This window comes from Phalacrocorax aristotelis, chromosome 7, assembly GCF_949628215.1.
Source record: "Phalacrocorax aristotelis chromosome 7, bGulAri2.1, whole genome shotgun sequence".
Lineage (NCBI taxonomy): Eukaryota > Metazoa > Chordata > Aves > Suliformes > Phalacrocoracidae > Phalacrocorax > Phalacrocorax aristotelis.
Window position 1 is genome coordinate 51,490,322 of NC_134282.1, and position 22,129 is coordinate 51,512,450.

Below are 22,129 nucleotides of genomic sequence, written 5' to 3' on the forward strand. Positions count from 1 at the left end.
AGCTGTCAAGGAAGCCAGCTTTAACCTACCCTGGATACGATTTGTTTACTCTTACTTCTTCTTTTGAGAGTAAAGTGCCTACTTACCATATTCATAACTGTGAGGATGAATCTTTGGGCAGCCTCTGCACCATGGTATTGGACCATATCAGCGTCTGCCACCACCAGAGTTTCTACTGTGTACTCGTTGGTAAGTCGAATGGCATTTCTTCTCTCCCTCCAGTCACTGGTTGATTTAATTTTCTTTTGTCTCTTCTTTTCTAAAAGTTAAAACACTTATTAAGGCTGGCAGATCATAATGAAACATTTGTACCCTTTTCAACAAACATTCTTCTGTGCATTCAGACTGTAATGACCTTTAATTAGTGTTCTTTGCTGATTAAAAGAAGCAACCAAGAGGTTCCATTGCAAGTACATCTGTACCTCTGTGTGCAGATTTGTATCAGACCACTAGATTACACACAAATAGGAAAGAGGATGGGAAAAAGAGAAGTCCAGAAAAGCAAAAGATTAATGGTAATTCAAACCAAGGAGTCATGCTCCTGCAAAAATTTCAGAAATTGGAAATCTTGCTTGGAAAAATCTGTTAAAGAAAACTTCAAGATAGGAGACTGTGCTTTGGGATGCAATATTCACTCTAGACTCTGCACATTCTCTTTAGGCATGGAAGTTGTAAGATATTCCTGGAGTCAATATTTCCATCAGTTGCATTTTAACTTGCTACCAGCATTACTAGAGCAACGTAACAGAACACAAGCTAGAGTCTTAAAAATTTTAAATTAGGTCAGATTGTTTTGGAACATGCATTATTGGCCAACTGCAGAAGTCTCTGGATGAAACCCAGAAGTGCAGAAGGTCAGGATAGATAAGACCTTCTCAAGCTTTCTTTGCTCATTTATTGCTATTGGCATAAGTGTCAGCACCAGCAGCTGTAGTCGCCGGCCACCTACATGCAGAGCTCACACGCCTCTTTATTGCAGCATGTGTACCAAAAGCAGAGGACTCCCTAGCTCAGCTGATACTTAAGTTACAAGAGCCTGTGAAAAGGACCCCTTCTAAGGACTAGAAAGCAGTGTTCAGCTACTGTCAACACAAAAATTAAAACACAGAAATTAAACCTCCCTTCCTCCAATCTAAGGGGCTAATGTATTTGTAATTTGTCCTCTTCTAAACTGAAAGGTGAAATGTGTTTAACAGCTCAAAGGCAGTTGTGCAAAGCAGCTGAGGCATGAACAAAGGAGAAATTAAGTTCAGATCTGAAATTGAATCTACTCGCTTCACTGCAGTCACAAAAAAATTGTTTGTATTTTCAATTGTAAAAGGGAAAAAAACACAAATGAAGTCATTAAAACAAATTTATTTTGCAACAAGAAACAAACTGCCAAGATTCACTGAAATTACATATTCTCACTGCCCAGCCTGCAATATACTATGGGTAAGATACTGAATCTGGTATTAATGCTGATTTCTTCCAATGAAGAAGAGAGCAGAACACAAAACAGGTCCTGAAACAGCATAAACACAACATTCAATGCAAAAGTGACCAGGGATAGACCATAACGGATGATCAGACAGATACCTCTTATGTCACACTACACATGCTGCTCATTTCCCAGAGCAGAGAATCATTTTTTAATTTTCTGTAGATTTAACCCTCTCTCAGCAAAGCACCATTCTGCAGCAGGCAGGTGGGAGTTAGCGTTCACCGATCCTGTTTTCCCACAGCCTGTTTACCAGCCCCCTTACAGAATTCAGCTTGAATTTCCCTTCCTTCCCAGGGTGGTAAATGCACTCACATCCAGACCATCAGTCTTCCCTGACTGACCCTCTTGTATTCAGGGTGATAAACTCCACCAGCTGTAAGCCCCCCCAAAGCGCACCTGAAATGGACTCCCTGCCTTCTGCTCATTCACACATTTTCTGTCCTGTCAACATGCACATTTGCACATGTCCATCCCATATCCCTATCCTGAGTTGTCTAGCAGTCATCCAGCAGAGCTCTGCACGTGCTTTTCTGCCCAAGGCATCAACTGTCATCACTTGGTACATATTTTAAACTGAGAAAACAACCATGAAATTTGATTTGAATCTTTTTAAAAAGAGTTTGGAAATATCCCCCTGGGTCTAAAAAGACAGACAGGAGCCCATGGACAAGCAAAAGATGAAAACTCGGCGTGCTCGTAAATAATGGAAGCTACATACCAGCAGCAGAGATGAAAGTAACCAACTTGAGGCTTGTTTTCACATGGACTGCAGGACAGCTACAGAAAAATGCACAATCATGACAAAGCTGCCACAGATCAGGGGTTCTGAATGTTTCTAAGTGCTTTAGAAAGCCAGTAAAATAAAATGGAGTGACTATATCGGAAAGAAGAAAAGACAAATGCACCTTTGGTTTGCCAACCCTGAAATCGAGCTGACTTCACCAAACTTCTGCGAACAAGCTCCCACGTTTGTTTGTTTGTTTGTTTATTCATTCCATTCCATTCATCCATCCATCTCTCCCTCTGCACAGCCACGCATCTTTAGCTGCAGTACTTTCAAGGTTATCATTTAAATACCAGGTAAGAAATCAGAGAAAAAGGAAGAGAAGGCCAATTATTCCAGTAAGAACATTGACCTTTTGGGTCTTGCTGCTAGCAATCAGAACCTTCCTGGAAAGAACAGCACTTACACCCCACATGCAGTAACACCCCATCAATTTCTTATTTTGGTAAATCCCTAATAAATTAAAAGTTTTCAGCTGGTATAAATCTCCTACCTAGAAAGAAGTAGCTATTATGGGGGGCTAGGCCTAAACTCAAATGTCTGGGCCTGGCATTGAATGAGCTGTGTAAAAAGGCTTAAGGGGAAGAAAACAAATTCAGAGTACTCTGTGTTTTCACTTCAAAAAAATCTCCTTTTTGGTGGAAAAGAAGCCACTTGTGTCAGAGGAGAAACCCACTACGCTAGACTGCAGCTTGCACTCCAGGGAGAAGAGGTCATGCCATGGTCGTTTGCCATAGGATTGCCCAGCACAGTCCTTCCTCCAGAAGCAGATGAAGGAATTGGCGAGGCTTTGCCGATTCCACTCGGCACCTCTTTGCAGAAGGCAGCTGTACAAAACTCTGGAAGGTGTGATTTCTGGAGAGCAGCAGCATAAAGGGTCTCCTGGCAAATTGCTGGGTAGTTTTGGTTCACACAAAACCTCTGGCCCCCATTCCTCCATGAGTTTTACTTGAAGCTGTGGATTGGCTGCTTTCCACTGGGTGGTAGGGATTAGAGATTGTGTGTGGAAAACTACCACTCCACAGGCTCGCCTGGAAACACAGCCAAGGTGACCTAACTTAGAGAATCTGGGCTCTGACTCTCATCCTCTCCCTCACATTCTCCAAGCATAACCTTACGGAGCACTTAAAACAGGCAACATGTAATGGACTCAAGGGAGCCTACAAAGAGCTCAGGTGGTCACCAACGACACACTACAGAAGAGGTAAGGCAAAGCAACACAAACTACTTGAACAGAGGTGTCACGTGTCTTGTTCCCCCCCCCTTTTTTTTTAAAGTTTGTAGCTCCTCTATACCGTAACTTTTCTTTATTCTTTTTCTCCTTGCAGAGGGCTACTTTCAGAGTGGTCTCTTTTTGCATCTTCCTGCCTACCACACATGCAAACAATTTTCCAGCATAATCAAGCACATGCAGAAAAACACAACTATCATTTGCATGGATGAACCATCACAAACAGAACAAAAGAAATACACATATCCTATATCGCAGACGTTTGATGAAGAGGAGAAAAAGATCCAAAACCAATAGTAAAAATCCTCATTAAACGCATCTGCAACTCATACCCGAGGTGAGTCAACTTTATGGAGGTATCAAAAAAAAACCCCCCATCTCTAGAGCCTCACTTTGGAAACAGGCCAGCACAGAGAAGTCTTGCTCCTGCCCCATGTGATTTATGGACTATGGGCAGAGAATCCCTCCACGAGTACATGAAACCCCAAACTAAAATAAACATCAGCCATTAAAACAAGGATTAAATGCTTGGTGGATTCTTTATTTGAACAAACTGATGTTACAAATTTTGTGGTGCAGATGTTAAGTGTTAGTGTGAAGGCATGAGAGGCCATAAAACATGGGCAGGAGCCTGTCAGAGGAGTTTACATTGCAGGGAGCACACATAACCAAACTGCACGCTATTTTAGGAGTCAGGTGTTCCCCGCTTAAGAGGTCAGACAATTTCATGTGAAATATGAGCTGAAACAGTCAATCTACAACACAGCATGTATATGCTGCGGGTGACTAGACACAAGGGACGTTATTCTTTTGCCAGTCGCTTTGACAGTGTGTTACAGTCTACCTGGACAAAAATTCCATCAAATTCAGGAGTGTTAGGTGATGGGAGAAGGGCAGTACACCCACAGATCCTCAGTAGGAAATGGATGTAACACTGCAAAAGCTCATTAGCTGGCTTTTATTTACAGGCTCTTAACTTTCCTTGGCTAGTCACCTGCAAAGCAACATGATCGTATCACATTCTGCAGTCCAACAGTCTCTGAAATCTTCCTCAGAATGGCAAAAAAACATAGTCCCTACTGCAGTCAGAAGCACAAGAGAGCTCTTCTGAAGCATCCATAGATAACTCCTTATGTTCAGTGCTTTTTATGGCAACCCATCAGACGTACAATTCTGAAGCAACCACCCCAAATGACCTTTTCCTATTACACACCAAAACACCTGTCTAGCACTGTCTGGTTTTTGGCACATTCTTGCCATAACTGCAGAGTGCCTTCCTGCTCTTCCTGTCTCCCTTCCAACAGTATTTCCCAGACTCATCTGAAAAGCAACCTCTTCTCCTATAGCCTTCCACTTTCTGTCTGCCTAATCATCCCCTTTGTAATTTTAGCTACCTCATTCTAGTTAAACCTCCTGAAAGTTTCTGGATGCAGTTCAACAAAAGCCACAACTAAAAGCAAAATTGCAGAGTCCTTTCTGCAAGGCCAGATTTCTCCCTAGAAGCCTTTTTCTATTGCTGCCTTAAAAATCCTTTCCAGTTCTTCCTCAGGAAGCCCTCTGCTAACTTCCCTCTACCCAAGACCCCTTTAACATCTCTATATGTCCTCACATGGACAGCTAGCTCTGTTTTCCTTTATGCTGTTACTTCAGCAGCATAAAAAGAAGGACAGAGTATGCAAGTGGGGCAACCAGCTAAATATTAGTTTTTCCTGTGCCCTAGGAGTTTCTAGAGAATCTTTCACTGGTACTGACATTAGGCAGGTTTTATTAGTTTCACTTAAAAGTAAAAATCATCACCTCTCCAAGCAAAGGAGAAAGTAAAAGGAGATCCTGCACACAAACCAAGTCCAGAAATTAAAGAAGTTCTTGAGGTATGTGCTTACTAGTTAACCTAAAACCATATGTCAATCAGAGAAAGGGCAAGTTTGCTCAATTATCAGAGGAACAGGATGCCGCAGAGTTCTCTGGTACCAGTACTAGGATACAAACACCTCTCAAAAGGCTACCAATTCTGTGTTTAAATTATCATTATACTGCATCTATGTCTCTTAGACATTGCTATTTAATCTAGAAGCTGCCCTAATCTCAAAGAAATTTTCAAATCTAGCCCAGTGACTTGATTTCATTTCAAATCAAGGCGGCAAGGTGGAGCCCAGGAAGGAAGTGAAACACAAAGTGGAAGTTAGCAGCAGCATTTGCATCCCAGGACTAGAGTAAAAGGAAAAACTAAGCAGAATACAGGCAGGCTTCCTTCTTAGTTTAAATTAAGATCAAGGAGTGGTGTGTTGAAACACAGAGAAGTGTTTATTATTTAAAAACACACCAAGATAAGTATGATACAGTTAAATCAATCTACTCCTCATGTTTGGATCCGACAGCAGAGCTGCTCCCAAGCCATTTATTGAACAGCTACTTCAAAAGACTGACTGCACAGCATCACCATGGTGTATGCCCACAAGATGTACAAGTCAGCATCCTTGTTTGCTTGGCCTGGGGATTAAGCTGCTCATGGTTAGAAGCAAGACAAATCTGAATGGGTTTAGAGCTCTGAGAGTTCCAGGATGACAAAACATTTGCTGCAGGAGTCAGCTCACTGAAGGATACGTGCTAACACAGCCTGACCTAAAAGAGCAACCACAGATCATGGGACGCTCAGAGCTATGAGATCACCATAAAGGGGGCCAGTTCAAAATTCATGGACACCACCAGAAACATCCCTTCGTTGCCTCCTGGGGGCTTTATGTCCAAAGCTCTGTGCATTGGCTACCTTGCAGCTGCAGTTTTCATCCATGCGGCAACAGAGAGGTTCTTTTCAAAACACTGACATCCTGAAGGCAGGGGGGTGGAGGGGGCGTCTGTGTGGGGAAAGAAACCACACTTCAGCTCCAGGGACTTTGCTCCACAGTTGCTTCCTCGACCTTTCCTGTGGCATTCACCTTGGAGTAGACACAAGCAAGGACTGAAGAAGAAAGCCAAGAAGAACAGATGCTGTTGGAGTTGCTGCCACTGCTGGCACTCCCCAATATATCTCCAGCCATGGGAACATGGAGCCCCTTCACCTCTGTCAGGACACAGCACAATATTGTCCCTGTGCACTGGTCTTTTATGCCTCCATTAAAAGCTTAGAATTTCAGATTTACCAGACCTAGCTAATGCCAGTGGGTAGCCTGAAGTTCAGGAATTAAAAATGGTTGCTCATGCAAATCACTGCTGATTACAGACTGACAGTTGTCCTCTCATTTCTAATGCCTTGTCCTACAAAATGGTTATTCACCTCCAATTTCTTTCTGATTGAATGGCAGCCAAACTCATGCATCAAATGGCAGGAGAAATCTCTGCACAGCAGAATGATCGATTGCTCTCTAATCTACCTCCCAAAAATGTGCTTTGTTTTGGGGTGAGTTTTTTTGGTTTGATTTTTGTTGGGGCTTGGTGGTTTTTTTGTTGTTGTTGTGTGTTGTTTTGGGGTTTTTTTTGTTTGGTTTGGATTTTTTTGTTTGTTTGGTTTTTTTTTTTTGTTTTTACACACAGAGCCATTTTCATACCAAATAACAAGTTCATGACTATTCGTCTGGCACAGCAGCAAACAAGAATTTAAGTCAGAAGTCATGAACTCAGTGCTGCATCTCAAAACACCACGGAGATTTTATTGCAAGGATTGTTATCCAAGTTAGTCTGTGGCTTGGACACATTGATTAAAACCTTATTCTTCTGCAAAATATACTGGGTCATCAACATAAGGCATCAGGACTTTGTCTTTAATGGCAGGCCTGTAAGGCAGCACAGGATAAGTGCTATGATCTCTGTATGCTCCCTGGTTCAGTTTGTCAGCAGGATTTCAAAGATTGCCCCCCCCCAAACTACGTGGACTCATCCCTTTTAAAAGGACACCTTCATGGTAGGCTTTCCATCCAGCTAGAAACAAGGACTCACCCGTGTAAGACAGTCAGATAAGACAACATAATGGTACATGAAGCCATGTTCACTGTGCCTGCTTTAATGTTAAGACTATTAAAGCAGGAATGGAAATACCTGCTCTGCCACTCCCTCAACCTCTGTGCCTCAGTTTCTCATCCTGTATTTGATTTGCTCTGTTACTAACTGTAAACTCTCTGAAGCCGAATTGATTTACTTTATGACAGACACACAAAGGCCCCAGCTTGCTTGGGGCCATGGGGAAAGATCCTGTAACACAAATATAATTAGGTCCTAGTGATACCGAGTGATGTACATAAGACTCTGAACTCAGACTCCTCAGGTTTGGTCACAAACTCAGCAGATCTGAGACCAATCACAAAGCACAGTCCTAATCCACTTCAGAGCTTTAGAGACTACAAATTGCCTGGCTGCAGTCATACTGTGAAAAAATGGCATCATTGGCCTCCAGGTTTATTTTAATGAGTCTTTAGTGAATGTGCTTAGTTTCCAAAAAATGTTTTTACAACTGCCAGCCTTACCAACCCATCCTGGGCTTTGGCAGCTGAACGCCAATCACTTCTGCTGAGGCTGGAAGAGCTCAGGGACTCACCAAACCAGGGGCTCCAGACCTCAGCCTGGCCTCACCATTACAACTATACCTTGAAAGAGGTGGCACAGACCTCCTTGAAAGCCCGAGCAATTTACTTCTGGCGATTTGCAAAAGCCAGGAAATAATACAGATTCATCTCCCGTAATGGTGTTGGCTCAGCAGGTCAAAGTGAAGTAAAAAGTAACGTAACAACTATTTTTAATCTCTAATGTATACAGATATGTCAAACTACCCAGGGAACAAATCAGCTGAGGAAGAAACTGTCGGTTTACAGAGCAACTTTCAGATCCAAAGGCTCTTGGTACCATTGCAGCCTAGTGTTACTAGCCCTAATTTACAAATAAACCGCTTGAGGCGATAGTCTAAATGACCTCAAATTTTCTGTGTGTTCAGTCTTGGGTTCACAGTTTGGGACATGTATGGCTTAGAAAGCGTAGAGCTTTTAAACAGAGGCAGACTGGCCCCAAAATGTTCCCATCTTGGCCACACAAACATGTAGGTGCCCAACTCTTGGGAACTTTTATAGCTGAGATCACAGGGGATCTGCTGAAGGTCAAAAGTCAAACAACATTAGGAATCAAGGCCAAAGGAGTCCCAATTCCCAACTCTTGGCTCTAACCCTGAGCTATGATTTCTGATAATATGAAAAAAAACAAAGACAGCTAAAAGGTAAGCAATGTACCTTAGTCTCCCCAGAGCCACCGTTCTGCCCTTCTAGCCAGAATGACCACTGGAATACCTGTGAACATCCCAAGACGAGGATGGTGCACACTAGACAACCTAGCTCACTACCACCTGCCAGTTTAGATTTCATTAGGTTCCAGTGGAAACTAGCACTAAGTTTTATTAGAAACCAAGCGAAGAAGCAGTACAGCTCTACTGTGCGCGGCTGGTCTGGAAGGGGAAGAGATCCTACACAGTGCATATTTGCATGTCCTCTTTTTTTTTTTGCCTCTTTTGCACCTTGACAGTACCGGAAGAAGAAACCAGAGTCCCTCCTGCTCCACATTATCCATGCTGCCTGCATGCTGAGGGCTTCATCCAGAACAGACTGGCAATAAAACTTCATTTGTGATGGAAAAGGACACTTCTGAATGGTAAGTGGCTCCAAAAGGCTGCTGGTTATCAGCCATAAGGAAACAATCACACACTTACAGGAAAAACCCAGACTCCCTGTTTGGAAGACCAGGGACCTGGAAAAACCGAGGGATTTATCCACACAAGTGAGACACACTCCCATGGGCGAAGTGCTGAATTTCTGATACAGAAAATACTTCTATGCTTGCAAACACTTAATCACATTACATCTTCTGTATAGCCCATTGTTGAAATCCTTGCTTTAATTCTTCAACAGATGCTTCCAAATATGGACTAATACAGGTTGCATTACATCTCTCTATTTTTAGTGCACGTGGGTTTTGGCCATAACAACTGCAATTGCAAGCCAAGTCAAACCTGCAGAGAAAGCACAGCTAAGAGACAATGATTAAAGATGGGGAAATGCAACGTAGCAGTAACATGTGTTTAGGATTTATACCTGTTCGGGGAGAGCGTTCCCTACATTTGATACCTGCATACTAGCACTTACTTAAATCACTACCAGCTTTGATCAATTGTTAAAATGGGTTGAGAAGTAACTATACAGAGAAGCAACGCATTGTTATTTTGCGAATTAAAACGTTGATCTTCCTGGTTTTTCACTGTATGCATCTCTCTGTGCAGCACATTTGCATTAAATGAAAACTGGTTCACTTAAATTTACAAAAGGGTTTAAAGCAAAACCACGTTTAAGAGTAATTTATGAGGTCTATACCATAAACATGAAATAACAACCTTCCCTCCAAAGACAAGCTGCTCTCTCTCATGCTCCTGGACTGTATTTTATATCAAATCCCTTCTATGTAAGGGGACTTTAATACATCACTGGAGACCTTTGGAAAAGTTATAACAGAACTTACTTTTCCCAAAGAAATAGGAAGTTTTATGACATGGTTAGGGGAGATTCTTATGCTTTCATAACATGGTTTGTTTCTGTCTTTAACACTGATACTTTCTCTCACCAAGGAAAACTGAAAAACTTTTCCTATCCATACACTTTGATATCATAGAAAACACAAAATATGCAACCAGATCTCAGCAAATTAGTTAAACTACTGCTGTTTCATGATAGTTAACGTTAAGTATTTCCATTTACTGCAGCTGAGGGTGTGGTGGATATCGTCACGTGGAAACAGCTTTATTGTATATGTTATAAGACCGCAGAGAGACAAGACAATGAAAGAAGCCCTATCTCAGGTGTTTTCTGCCCCCCTTCTTAGCCCCAGGGGTTTAATAAAGGAGACAATACAGCTCCCCCATAATCCCCTCTGGTCTGCCCGTTTCCCCTCTGTCAAGAGCTCTTCTTACAGGGTCAGAGATTGGTGGGAATCGCAGATACTATCAAAGCACAGATTAGCCCTGCAACTACCTCTTGTCCCCACAAATACATTGAGGAGTCTATTCATGGATGTCTAGGCCAAACCTGAAGGCACTGCAAAAATCATGTAGGATGCATTAAGAGAGATCTTCCTCTCTCCACTTGGCTCACCTGTAGAGAAATTCCTACTTACGTATATTAACAAAACTCCCTATGACTTCATTCTCTCTCCAGAAAGACCACTAGTCCAGGACCTTTGACAAGAAAGTAGTCAAACTAATTCTTTAAAATCAGAACAGTGTGTGATAGCAGGTTTGTACCCCAGATGGAGCCCAGTGTCTAGAGATGAGAACTGAAGAAGTGTTTCACATCACTGGTGTGAAGCTATTTCCCATGTTCCTAACGACACCATGCTTCAGAGCAAATGAAACCCAACCTTTCCTTCCTTCCCCTCACAGAATATGCACCTGGAAAGCTTTTAATAGGTTTTCTGTTTGCCTCACAGGGGCTCGTGTTCATTCCTGCGCAGAAATGTGCATTGTGACTTGAACTCTTTCTCCTGCTGGATGACAGGTGATAAAAATAATACGTACACACATATCATATAACTAACAATAGCACCTGGCCCATGGTGATGGGATCTGTCCTTTGCTGCTGGAGCACTTCAGAATTTAAACAAAGGAATTAAAACATCAGCCCTGAATGCACAGACCTGGGATTTTTTTTTTTTAACCTATTCATAGGCACTTTCAGATTTAAATCTCAAAGATCCAGTCATGCAAGACCCTAAGTACTTTCCTACTCCTGACTACAGCCAGATTAATCCTCTTATACAGATTATTCCAGGAGAAATTTGGCTCCCACAAAGTTCTCCTGCAGCTCTAAAAATAATTTCAAGTGCTGTAGGACATGTTACACCACTTAGACTAAAGAAGTTGTTTTTGATGTTTTAACAACCACTTATCAAACCAGGCTGCTAGCATTACCTAGCCCCAAGGAACTGTTCAGCTCGGTTTCCCTGGGGTCTGTGAGGAAAGGACCACACTTCTGGGTGGAACACAAGAAGAATGCTCTTGGAAAGCTGTGCTCTCTATCCCCTCAGTAGCGCTGACACATGGCACTTCCCCATTAAGTTAATTTTGCTTTCTTGAAATGCGTTCCTCCTCCCCCTACAAACACTCACACAAGTCATTACAATCAGTTAAGGTCATATATCACAGGACCATTGCTGCAAATACAAATTTGCCATTGAACAATTTAGCCCTGTTTAAATTCTTACCACATGATCAATAACTAACATGAAAAGTTCAGCATCTGATACTTTGTATTTTTTTAATCTCAGATAGCTCCAGATCATGCCAGGTGCTACTGAATTACAAAATTTTAAAGAGAAAATATCTTTAGAAGCGATTCTTGTCTGGTCAGAAAATACAAGAACAGCAAAGGACTGGAAAACACCCAAGCGTGGCAATTCTGTGGCTTCGAAAAATACTCAGTTTATATTGTATTTACACAAACATTTATTTTTCTATGTTGTTCCACAATACAGGATGTGTATATTAAATGTCTAGCATGTGAATATTTCCTAGGTATTTACAACCTCCATTCTTTCCAGCCAATTTTTTGCCCAGGTGAGCCAAATTACAAGCCAGTTTGAAACAACCTCTATTACAAATCTGATCGGTCCTTCACCCTGCCAATGTTGGTGGAATACCATAGTAAAGACACCTTTTCCCAGGAGAAACTCTGGAAGCATACCCCTAGATCATCATTTCCACACAATTTCATTAGGAATGGACCTTTTGTGTGTCAGAGAGGATTAATTTTTTTGTTTCTGAACTCCTTGTGCACAAAAGTTAATCCAAACCAGACAGGAGTCAATTAGGTCGTTAATGTGCTAAGCCTATTAACAGCCATGACTTACATTTCTTTCCCGCAACAATGAAAAACATTCAGGAGTCTGCCATTAAGTAGCAAAGCCCATGAGCAATTTCATTATTTTATGACAGGGCTACTTGAAGCAGTGGCTGTTTGCACGAGCAAGCAGCACTCCCCACCGTGCAGCAGTCAGGTGCTTTGCTCTCCCCAAACCCAGTCATAGCTTAGCCCCTCAATTAGCATCAGGTAGGAAAAAAAAAAAGCCAGTCAGAGAACAAGATCCATAGCCTTAAATAAATTTTACATCAGACTATCAGTCTGCCTCAGATACACGCTCAGCCCCTGAGGCCTGGCCACCACCTTTGCATGAGCTGAGCTACAGCTGCAGTGCGTGCACGTATGCACGTGTGTGCTCTTAACCCAACAAATACAAAGAACTTCAACAACTTTGCTTGCAGTAGGGAATTCTCATTCCTCAAGCTGTCCACAGATTAGGAACCCAACAGATATGTAATTAATTTTGCTGACAGAGTTAAGTGCAATCACATAGTGTCAGACCAAGGGTCCACCTAGCCCTTGCCATGAGGTCCCCCAAGCTCAGGACCTGCCTGTCAATCACCTCTGGGCCAACCTGAGGAGGACAAAGCTTGCAGGGAAGATCTCAGCAGCTGTGAGGTCTAGTCATATTCCCTTCCTGACAAAGCAGAGAAGAGCAGAAGGTAGTGGGTCCCCAGAAGCCATCAGGAAGAAGCAGGTGCTACTGGGAACACTTTTTTCAGTCTCACCTTGTAATGTCTTATTTTTACAGTTCTGATACCTTGGTATTCACTCACATCCCCTTTCCATTTGTGATCCCATGTAATTACCCAGTGTCTCCCCCATTTCCTTTCCTCTAGTCCCTCTTCTCAGGGAGGGAGTTTCAGTTCTGCCAAGGACAAGCAGCACCCTGCTTCTAGACAGAAGGTCAGAAGGTTCAGTGGCAAAAGGATGCAGCAGATTTCCTGGACTGATTTTGGTTCATCTCAGCTTTTAACTAACGGCTGCCTTATTTTACAGTGTAACAATTCTGTAATGCATTTTCTACAAACACAGTGCTGCAGCACCTACAGTACTTGGCTAGGAAATCAGAGTGGTGCTGAATTCTGAGGTTTCCTCTAAAAAGAGACATAGGGGATCTGTAACTCTAACCAGAACCAAGATTTCGTACTCCCAGAATCAAAAAGAAGATTGGCTTAGCCTAAACCCATGAGAATGATAAACCCGCTGAACTACTAAGAGTTCAAAGTCCACACAAGAAAAAAAGTTCCTGGCTATAGGATTTACCAACAAGCAGTGCCAGCTAGGAGGCAACTTTATGAGCAAGCAAAGGTCATCTCTGCTGCTACACCGGCTCAGTTAAACACAAAAACCAAGAGATACAGGCCAACATTTAAGTTCATGGCTGCCTACCACAGTCAGTTCCTTCAGACCTCTGCTTCCACTGCTGTTCCCAATAAGGAAGCCTTTTGTGCCTCCGGCTGCTGCCATGGCCTCTTATGTCCAACAGCAGCGCTTGTTCCTGCCCACTCAAGTGTTCCCTTACTTGTGGGTCTTACTCTTGTACCCGTTAAACCTGCCAGTTCCGCTTCCCATTTTGTCCCTTTGGCAGCCCAGAGGAATACAGCATAGATGCCTTGACCTGCTGCCTCCATTTAGCACGCAGTCCATCCACGAGAAATCAGAAGCTGGAATATTGGTGGTGTAATAGGGCAGGAGAGGAATAAAAGGAACAGAATATACAGGCACACTGAAACCTAAAGAAGAGATTTCGCAGAGTTCATAAAAAATACCCTCTATGCAACCCACCCAGACAGATTTACAGAAAGGATAAAATTCAGTTGCTCCAAAGAAGCCAAAAACTAGACCAGTTTATACTAGCTGACAATCTGACTGTTTGGCTTTAAAAATGGGAGAAGACAGGATATGAGCAGTGAATATAGTTGTACATTTTCTCTTGAAAAAAAAAAAAAGATAGGAAATAGTAATGTCAACAGCTGTTTTATTATTAACACCAAACAAAAAACCCACCCCAAAATGAAAAGGGTGCGAGACAGCTGCATTTTTTCAAGGTTTCAGCTGCTAAGCATTAGAACACCAGCAAGGTTTGCAGCAGCTCACAGGCACACACTCTTTAACTGCAAAAATACAGTAATGCTACTGACCTTCTGTAGTCCCTTGACTGAAGGAATATAAGACAGGAGAAAAAATATTGACAGGAAGACTGTCACCAAAGAACTGGATCTCCTTACTATTAGTCCCCCATTCCAATGGAGACTCCAGGGCTTAAAATCAGATCCACAATTGTAACTTTTAATTTAAAAAAAACCCAAACAACATTAACATTGCCACGCTGGGTCACAGCTGAAGACTGACAGTTTGGAACATGCCATCAGCACCTCACACACCCACAGAGACCTATAGGATTTAAGCCCAGGATCCTAACACCAGCAAGGTGTGTCAGCGTGACACTGGAAACTGAATGCAGAGCATAGCAGAATGTCTACCACTAACTGCCAGACACACGATTACTGTCTAAACCATTGCCATTTCTCAGGAAGCTGGTTCACCTCCCAACTCTTGTTATACTACAGAAACCCCATTGAAGCAATATGCCTCATATTGCTAAACTATTTAAGCAGATTGCTTGAGAGGTCGTTGTTTGGCCCAGAGCAGCTTCACACACACAAGGCACATCTGCATTTCAGCTGCTACTCTATCCACAGCCAGGATACCAGGATGGCAGACAAAAACTGCTCAAGCACTCCACCACCTAACTCACACGGGTTTCCTGCTGTCACAGCTGCAGCTCCTTCAATATCCAATCTAACTAGACTTAAGTTAGCCTGGGGTTATCTATATGACTTGACAACACATTCTGGACTCTCAGACCTCAAACTTGAGTTCACAGATCTCCAAGGAAAGCTTAAGACCTTAAAAGTTTCTTTGCTATTTCTATAAGCTCATTGCCTCTGACACAAAGCAAGAGGGGGGTTAAAAAAAAAGTTCAATTTATCTCACAAAACCTTAAAGCAAAACAATTTAAAAGTTGCCACTCGAATAAACAAAAAAACCTCTAGCTTTTATGCTATAGGACAAGTTTGATGATTCAAACACCAGAAAGAAAAAACTAAATCAAGTTCCTAGTTAAAAAAAAATTACCTTGCTCAACTACATCTGGCAGTTTCAAATGGACCTAAGCCTATACAAAAGCAAGGGGAAAAAAACCAAACCACACACCAAAAAGGAAGCCTGCCCAGTTGATCATGTACCCTGATATACTCTGCTATGGATGGGGTGCTCTGCTAGGCAGAAGTAAAAAAAGGTGACATGTAAGAAGCTGAAAAAGAAAGTAGATTGTTTTAGAGAAGTCTCTTCCCCTCTCCAGATATCTTTTCATCCTGTTATGAGCTGGATCCCTAGAGCTGGACTCCACAGATGATACTTCTGACAAAATTGTATGACAGTATCTGAAGCGACACTTTCCGCATTCTGAATTGCGAGGATCACCAGTCTATCCGTGCCAACTTGGCACAACTCTAGTGGAAGGGTGAGACAAAAAAGTGCCCCTCACCACGGACTTCAGTTTCAAAATTCAGACCTTTGCTAAATACATTGTTAACACCTTCCTAAGCAGCAGTCGCATCGCACGGTTAAAAGAGTTTACTCTGACCCGTCACAAACTGAATGCTACAGCATATGTCCTAACAATTTTTATATTTGTGTTGTGGCTCCTTCTGCCTGAAGTAGCAGAAGGATTCATTAACGCATGCCGTTTTTCACTAGCTCCAGCTGCCCGAACACTTGAATTACAAAATACAGACATATCTGGCAGAACAACAGTTAAAAATGTAATTGCATACTCATGGCCACTCTCCTGAGCCACTTCAAGCTCACCTGCTACAACCTTGCAGTGCTCGTCAGGAATGTGCGCCTTCATGGGATGGCTTGATTTTGTGGATCGTCTGCGCCTGATGAAGTGTTCTTTTCCACTAAATGAGGTCTCTGATGTATTCACTGGTTGTATGAGCATGTGCTCTGATCCAATTTGGATATAGCCAACCTGTCCACAAAAGAGAACAAAAAAACCCCATCAGACAGTTTGGTATCCTAACCTTGTCTATCAACCCAACTCTGAACCTAGACCATTTCACTGCAATCATTATTTACAGTGTGAGGAAATGAAAAGTGATTATGATCGTGTTCAGTCTGCATAATACAGACTAAATAACTTCATCTGCTTCTCATTTATTTTTTATGTCACTGAGCGCTATTTAGAAATATCATTGTGCAAGGCACTGCACATGTACAAAAAAAAAAAGGTGGGGGGTTCTTGTCAACACCTTTCCTTTCCCTTCTTCCTCTCCCTCCAGCCAGAGCACCAGAGCATAAACATGTATGTCTTATGAGATGCTAAGCTCACGGGAGGACAAATAAATCCTATTAACAGAAATCCTTTCATGATCGCCTTTCCAATTGGCAGCTAGAATTCCGTTGTGATTAAATGGCATTTACTATCTCAGTAGAGCGAAGAGGTGAGATTGCCTGCAAACAGGAGACCGCCTATGTACATCACTCTTGTGGACAATGCTAAGAGAAGTGATGTCGTAAGTATAACTTGCAGAGCCACCCACGTTTTTTTATATGGGGACCAAATACCTCTTCTTGAGTACAACAGGGGCCACATAGCAAGCGCTGCTCTCCCTGCAAGCCATGGGCTGGGTTTCAGGCATCAAGCCAGGAATGCACTGTTGTATCCTCCCAGTTACGAGCCTTTCCACCATCTCTGGAATAAGTAACACAAGGATGGCAGAGACCCTGCCTAATTAACAGTAGGCTCCATAGGCTACAGGTCATCACACTAAACTCCTGCCTTTCTTGCACCAAATCCAGACCTTACACCAGGGTTGGCAAGAACATCCTTGGAAGGCAGCTTCTGCCCCAGGAGAGCCCTCCTTTGCTTGCAATCCAAAGTTTTTAAGGTTCTTTTATGCCTTTTCCACTCCTCACCTGGCATAAAAGGAAGAGAGCGAAAGCAAAGATATCATCTTAAAACTTAACAAAGCTTCCAGGTTTAGTAATCAACTCTCAGATTGTAACACACCGGAGAAAGCGAATATGTACAATGAGGGTTTCTTTCTTACTTTTCATTGTACTAATCCAATGATTGTTTGTATTGCAATTAGGAGTCTTGAAATACAGCTCTTTGCCATATTCCCCCTTGGGAGAGCTCTCTAGGTCTGATCCAACTTCTGCTAGCAAACAGAAGGCCTCACCTGGCCTACCAGGAGGCATCAAATTGTGCCTATGGTACACCTTATAGGTGCAGGAGCTTACAAAGGGGTCCTGCTAGGCTGCATACCTGTAACACCCATCCTATACATATAAAGAGAGACCAGAAATTTTTTTACCCGCCCCCCCCCCCCCCCCCGCACTGCATTCTGTGCCAGCCAGGCAACCATCCAAATAAATGCTCTGCACGTACATGCAAATACTATATATTCAACAGCTGACTGTATTAATATGATTTATAATATACATTACATACATACTGTATATTGTACATTTCCACACCTCCCTGCCAAATTCAGTCCTCACGTACACCCAGGAAATCCCTTTGGCCTAGTATTTCCAGCAAGAGGAATTTCTGCTAACAGAAATGAGAGCTCTCCTCTTTTGACAGCGTACTAACTAAACAGCATTCAGGGGAAACCAGGATCTCTCAGAAATGGTCACTGATTTCAAAAGTGCACTTGGAAAAAAAAATAAAAATCAGTGTCTCTGCCATGGCTGCAAAGCACAGTGTTAACAATTAGTCCCCTGTCTCAAAAGGGACTCCTCTTTTGAGGTCTTTCAAGGTCACTGATTAAGTATAAAATGCCTTGACACCTCCCAGAAGGGCTCCCATTTACAAAGAAAAATTGACATTATTTCTTGGCCCTACAGAATGCATGCCAGTTTACAAGACCCACTCTGCCCTGGAGTTTCCAAAAGGGCTGCCTCTTCATTTAAATTAAAAGTTGGGCTTTGTTAGAACTGTTTCAGAGACAGCAAGGCTCTAGTGACTTATTCTTCCAGCCTCCTTTATGATGCTCTCCGCTACTTCCCCTCCTTGTTCCAATCTTCCAGCTGGGAGGTAGCCCCAGCCCCCTTTTTAATATAGGTTTTAATTATTTAGAAGCAGGGTTGTAAATCTGGTGCCATGGTACTAAAAGCCACACCAGAGCTCCTGAAACACTGCCAACCATTTTTGTTGGTGCCAAAAATATGTAAGAAGTCAGTTTCATCACCACCCGACATTATCCCAACTTTCTGGCATCAAGTGCGAAAATAATTTAAACCATTGGAAAGGACTTATGTTTCACATTTGCTTTGGAATTGTGAAACCTATGGAGGGAAAGAGCCATGCGTCTTCACCCTGGAACAGGTTAAGAAGCAATCTCAAGTTTAATCTGACAAGCCAAGTAGAGTTTCAAGCAGCAAGGATTTGCAGGATCGGGCTTGTAAAATACTCCTAGGGAGTTAAAATTTTCCCTAAACTTGCCAGTTGGGGTCTAAAGGGTCCTCAAACCTGTTGGCCCAGATGAGATGTTTTGGACCTGGTAACTTGAATACTCTGGTCATTATTTTGCTGTTTCTGTAAGAAATGCATTCCTCGTGTTGCCTCTAGATATCCCTACCAGATACTATACTGTGCTAATCTCAGCATGAGGTATCAGACATCAGCACTAGACCAATCCTCTATGCTTTTCTTCTCTAGCCTGTATGATGTTCAGGGACAGCAGAAAGCTGGATTTTGAAGATAAAGTAAAACAGAAGACCATGTAACTGTCAGAGCTATTTTTCCCACATCTCTGGAAATCATTCCAATTAAACAAAGTGCTTTGAATCTGCCAATTCACATTTGCCTGGGGAGATGGATATCAAAAGCTGGGATACTCCCTGTCATCCTTCTTTCACTGTGAGAGCCCATAGGAGCAGGACCTGCCACTGTGCCAGACCCCAGCACTGCTTTGTGCCCAGGAAAGCAGCTGCTGCCCAGCCCCACCAGCCCAGAGCACCTGAGACAAAGGAGTCAACAGGAGCCCAAAAATTCAGAGGGGCGTAGAAGCTCGTTGTCATCTGCATTATTAATCTAACCTGGATTTTACAGTTAGTATGACAGGGCCATGTAGCTGACAGAATCACATAGCTCAGCTAACAGGAAAGGCTGGAATGGTTTCAGCCTCAAAAGGGCAGGCAACCAAACTGACAAGTTGATTAAAATAAACAGTCCACACTTCCCACTACAGCCCCACTCACCACTGTGCTTAACAGTGGCCATATCTTTCATATTAAGGATATTTCATTTCCTGATTTTAAAAGTCAGCTCAACAATGCTCACTAGCAAAAAAAGGCCCTGTTCTCCAAACGACCAAAATATTTTCACGTGCTCTTATCCAAAGTTTTATATATACGTTGGTCACTCGAGCAATCTGCTCACTCCCCCACCTACACTTGTACCACCAGTAGTTCGCTCTTCTTCTGCACCTTATGCCCCTTGCCACGGGAGCTTTTCTCAGGCTAAGTGACAGCAGGGGAAGGAGGAAGGCCCTCACACCATATCACTAAATTACAATGGTAACATCGGGACTGGTACTGCTGGCACTCACAATAGCATTTGTAATCACATTGTCCTGCTTCGCTGGCTTCACTCTTCTGTCTCTGTCCCCTGGCAGTACTGGTGGAGCTACAACCGCTCAAGGGCTAACTCAGGACAGGAGCCCAAATCTTCAATGTTCTCTGCACGTGGTTCTGGACCTTCCCACACATTAATACTCTCCAACAGTTACACTGTTTTTCCAGCCCTTTTTATTTTCACAACATCTTTGAACGAGATCTGTGAAATGCTGAATCTTTAACAGATTTTTCTTTTGCTCCTAAGTGTTCATTAGTTACATACATATGAACACGCTGAAAAGAGGACCATTTTAAACATCTGACAAATTCCAACCCCTTCTCAATTTCTCAACTGTTACACTGTAAATCGTAGTTTAACCATTTCCTCAAAGTTCAAAGAAAGTTAATATTTAAAGTGAAGAACAAAAAACAACATACACACAGTTTAATAAACCTCATATGGCCTTTAGTCCTGTCCTTATTAACCAAGCTTCATCTTTACATTAGCTATTATTTAAGTGCAATTCAAGCAAGTTTAAAACAAGAGCATTAAATTAGGTATTGCTCCAGTGTCGCTTCAGGTTTACACTCAGTTATGAGAGCAGATCATGCCCAAGAATATCTAACTGCACCTCTGTTCCAGCCTGCCTTGGCCTCTGAATCTCCTAAACGAAACCACAGCGTGCTCTCCCTTTTGACCACTGTGGAAGGGGAAGGAAAATCCCAGCACTAAAACCCAGCACGTTCATTTTAAGAGGTTTAAGTTTTCAGCTCAAGGACCAGCTATGGATGAAAGCCAGACAGCTCCTCTCCCAGGCAAGAGAATTCAGCAGAGCTGAAGGTTTCCTCGGGGGAAATCATATCGTCTTATAATCCTAGCATGCCTGCACTGCCTTGCTTCCCACAGCAGCAGAGCTTTTGCAGTCACCTGAAGGGCAGCACCACCCTGTTGCATGCAGAAAACACTCACTACCACTGGACAGGGACTGAGCTCAGAGCTTCAGATGTCTGCTCTGAAACAGGCATCATCTCCCTCCACAGTCAATGAGGAAAGGCAAACACCTCCAAAGGCACCATTCACCATCCTACAGTACCTAAGGAACAGGACAAACCGTCAGAGGGAAGTACTCTTTGGAAGGGTCCATCTTTCTTGCTTTCTCTCCCGTTTACAACCAGAGTCAGACTTAAAAGCAACAAATTGTGACCTCTTCTGTATTATTCCTCTTTTTCACAAGGATACATATGATTTAATCTTTCACTAGGAGTCCTCTGAGTTGTTGCTCGTTCCCTGGAGCCCACGGTCCAACCCACTCAGTTCCCTTTGCCCTGACTGACCTTCCACATTAGATCCAAAACCACACTGAAACATCCAGTTCCTGCGTAGGCACTTACATCCACCTGGAAAGCAGCGGGAGTTCAGAGACCCTAGAGGAAGCTATGCATCCAAACAGCATTTGTGTCTGTCCCACAACATCACTGGTGAACAGCATTGTGGGCAAGAGCAGGGGCAGAATTCCCCAGGAACTGCAGCTAACCGGAAAATACATTTCTGGCATTCCACCTTGTTTAGTACCCACATGCACAGTCATGACTTTGTAAGAAGTATTTCCCCTTATCACCTCCACCAGACTTACAGCACCTCTGCCCAAAAAGAAAACACCTGGCTGACACAAAGTCCCAGGGGATGCTCTATCATCTCTTCTTTCCCACACTTGCCAAAGCTTGTCTACATCTACACCCTCACAAGATCTATGGATGGTACCAAACTGGGAAGTGCAGGGGACACACCAGAACGAGGAGCCACCACTCAGAAACACCTCAACAGGCTCACCAGGAGATGCAGGAGGTTCAGCAAAGGTAAATGTACATGAAGCTTGGAAGAAAATAAGCCCTTTTCTTCTCTGTGTTGATTGTATGAGACAATATTGCAAAACGTTTAAGGTTTCCCAGCTCCCAGCATGTATTTCTTAGGGTGTAGCTTCAATTAGTCTATTCCATCCTATGATGAGAAAATGACTGTCCTCATTCCATAAGCCCTTGTAATGCACATCATCCACTTGGAGTCTCACTGAATTCAAAGGAGATGAAAATGTGGTGTGAAAAAGTTAAATGAA

At 42.8% G+C, this 22,129-nt stretch overlaps 1 protein-coding gene across 2 annotated transcripts in view; it reads right to left on the bottom strand.

Annotated features, from left to right (window-relative positions):
* The window catches only part of ADAMTS17 (ADAM metallopeptidase with thrombospondin type 1 motif 17), a 191,336-nt gene that overhangs the window by 163,703 nt on the left and 5,504 nt on the right, over positions 1-22,129 (bottom strand). For both annotated transcript variants that reach the window (XM_075100679.1, XM_075100680.1), the window contains exons 3-4: positions 16,254-16,419; positions 87-259 (exon numbers count right to left, since the gene is read on the bottom strand). In XM_075100679.1, the coding sequence (XP_074956780.1) occupies positions 87-259; positions 16,254-16,419 (339 nt within the window). The remainder of the gene's footprint in view (positions 1-86; positions 260-16,253; positions 16,420-22,129) is intronic.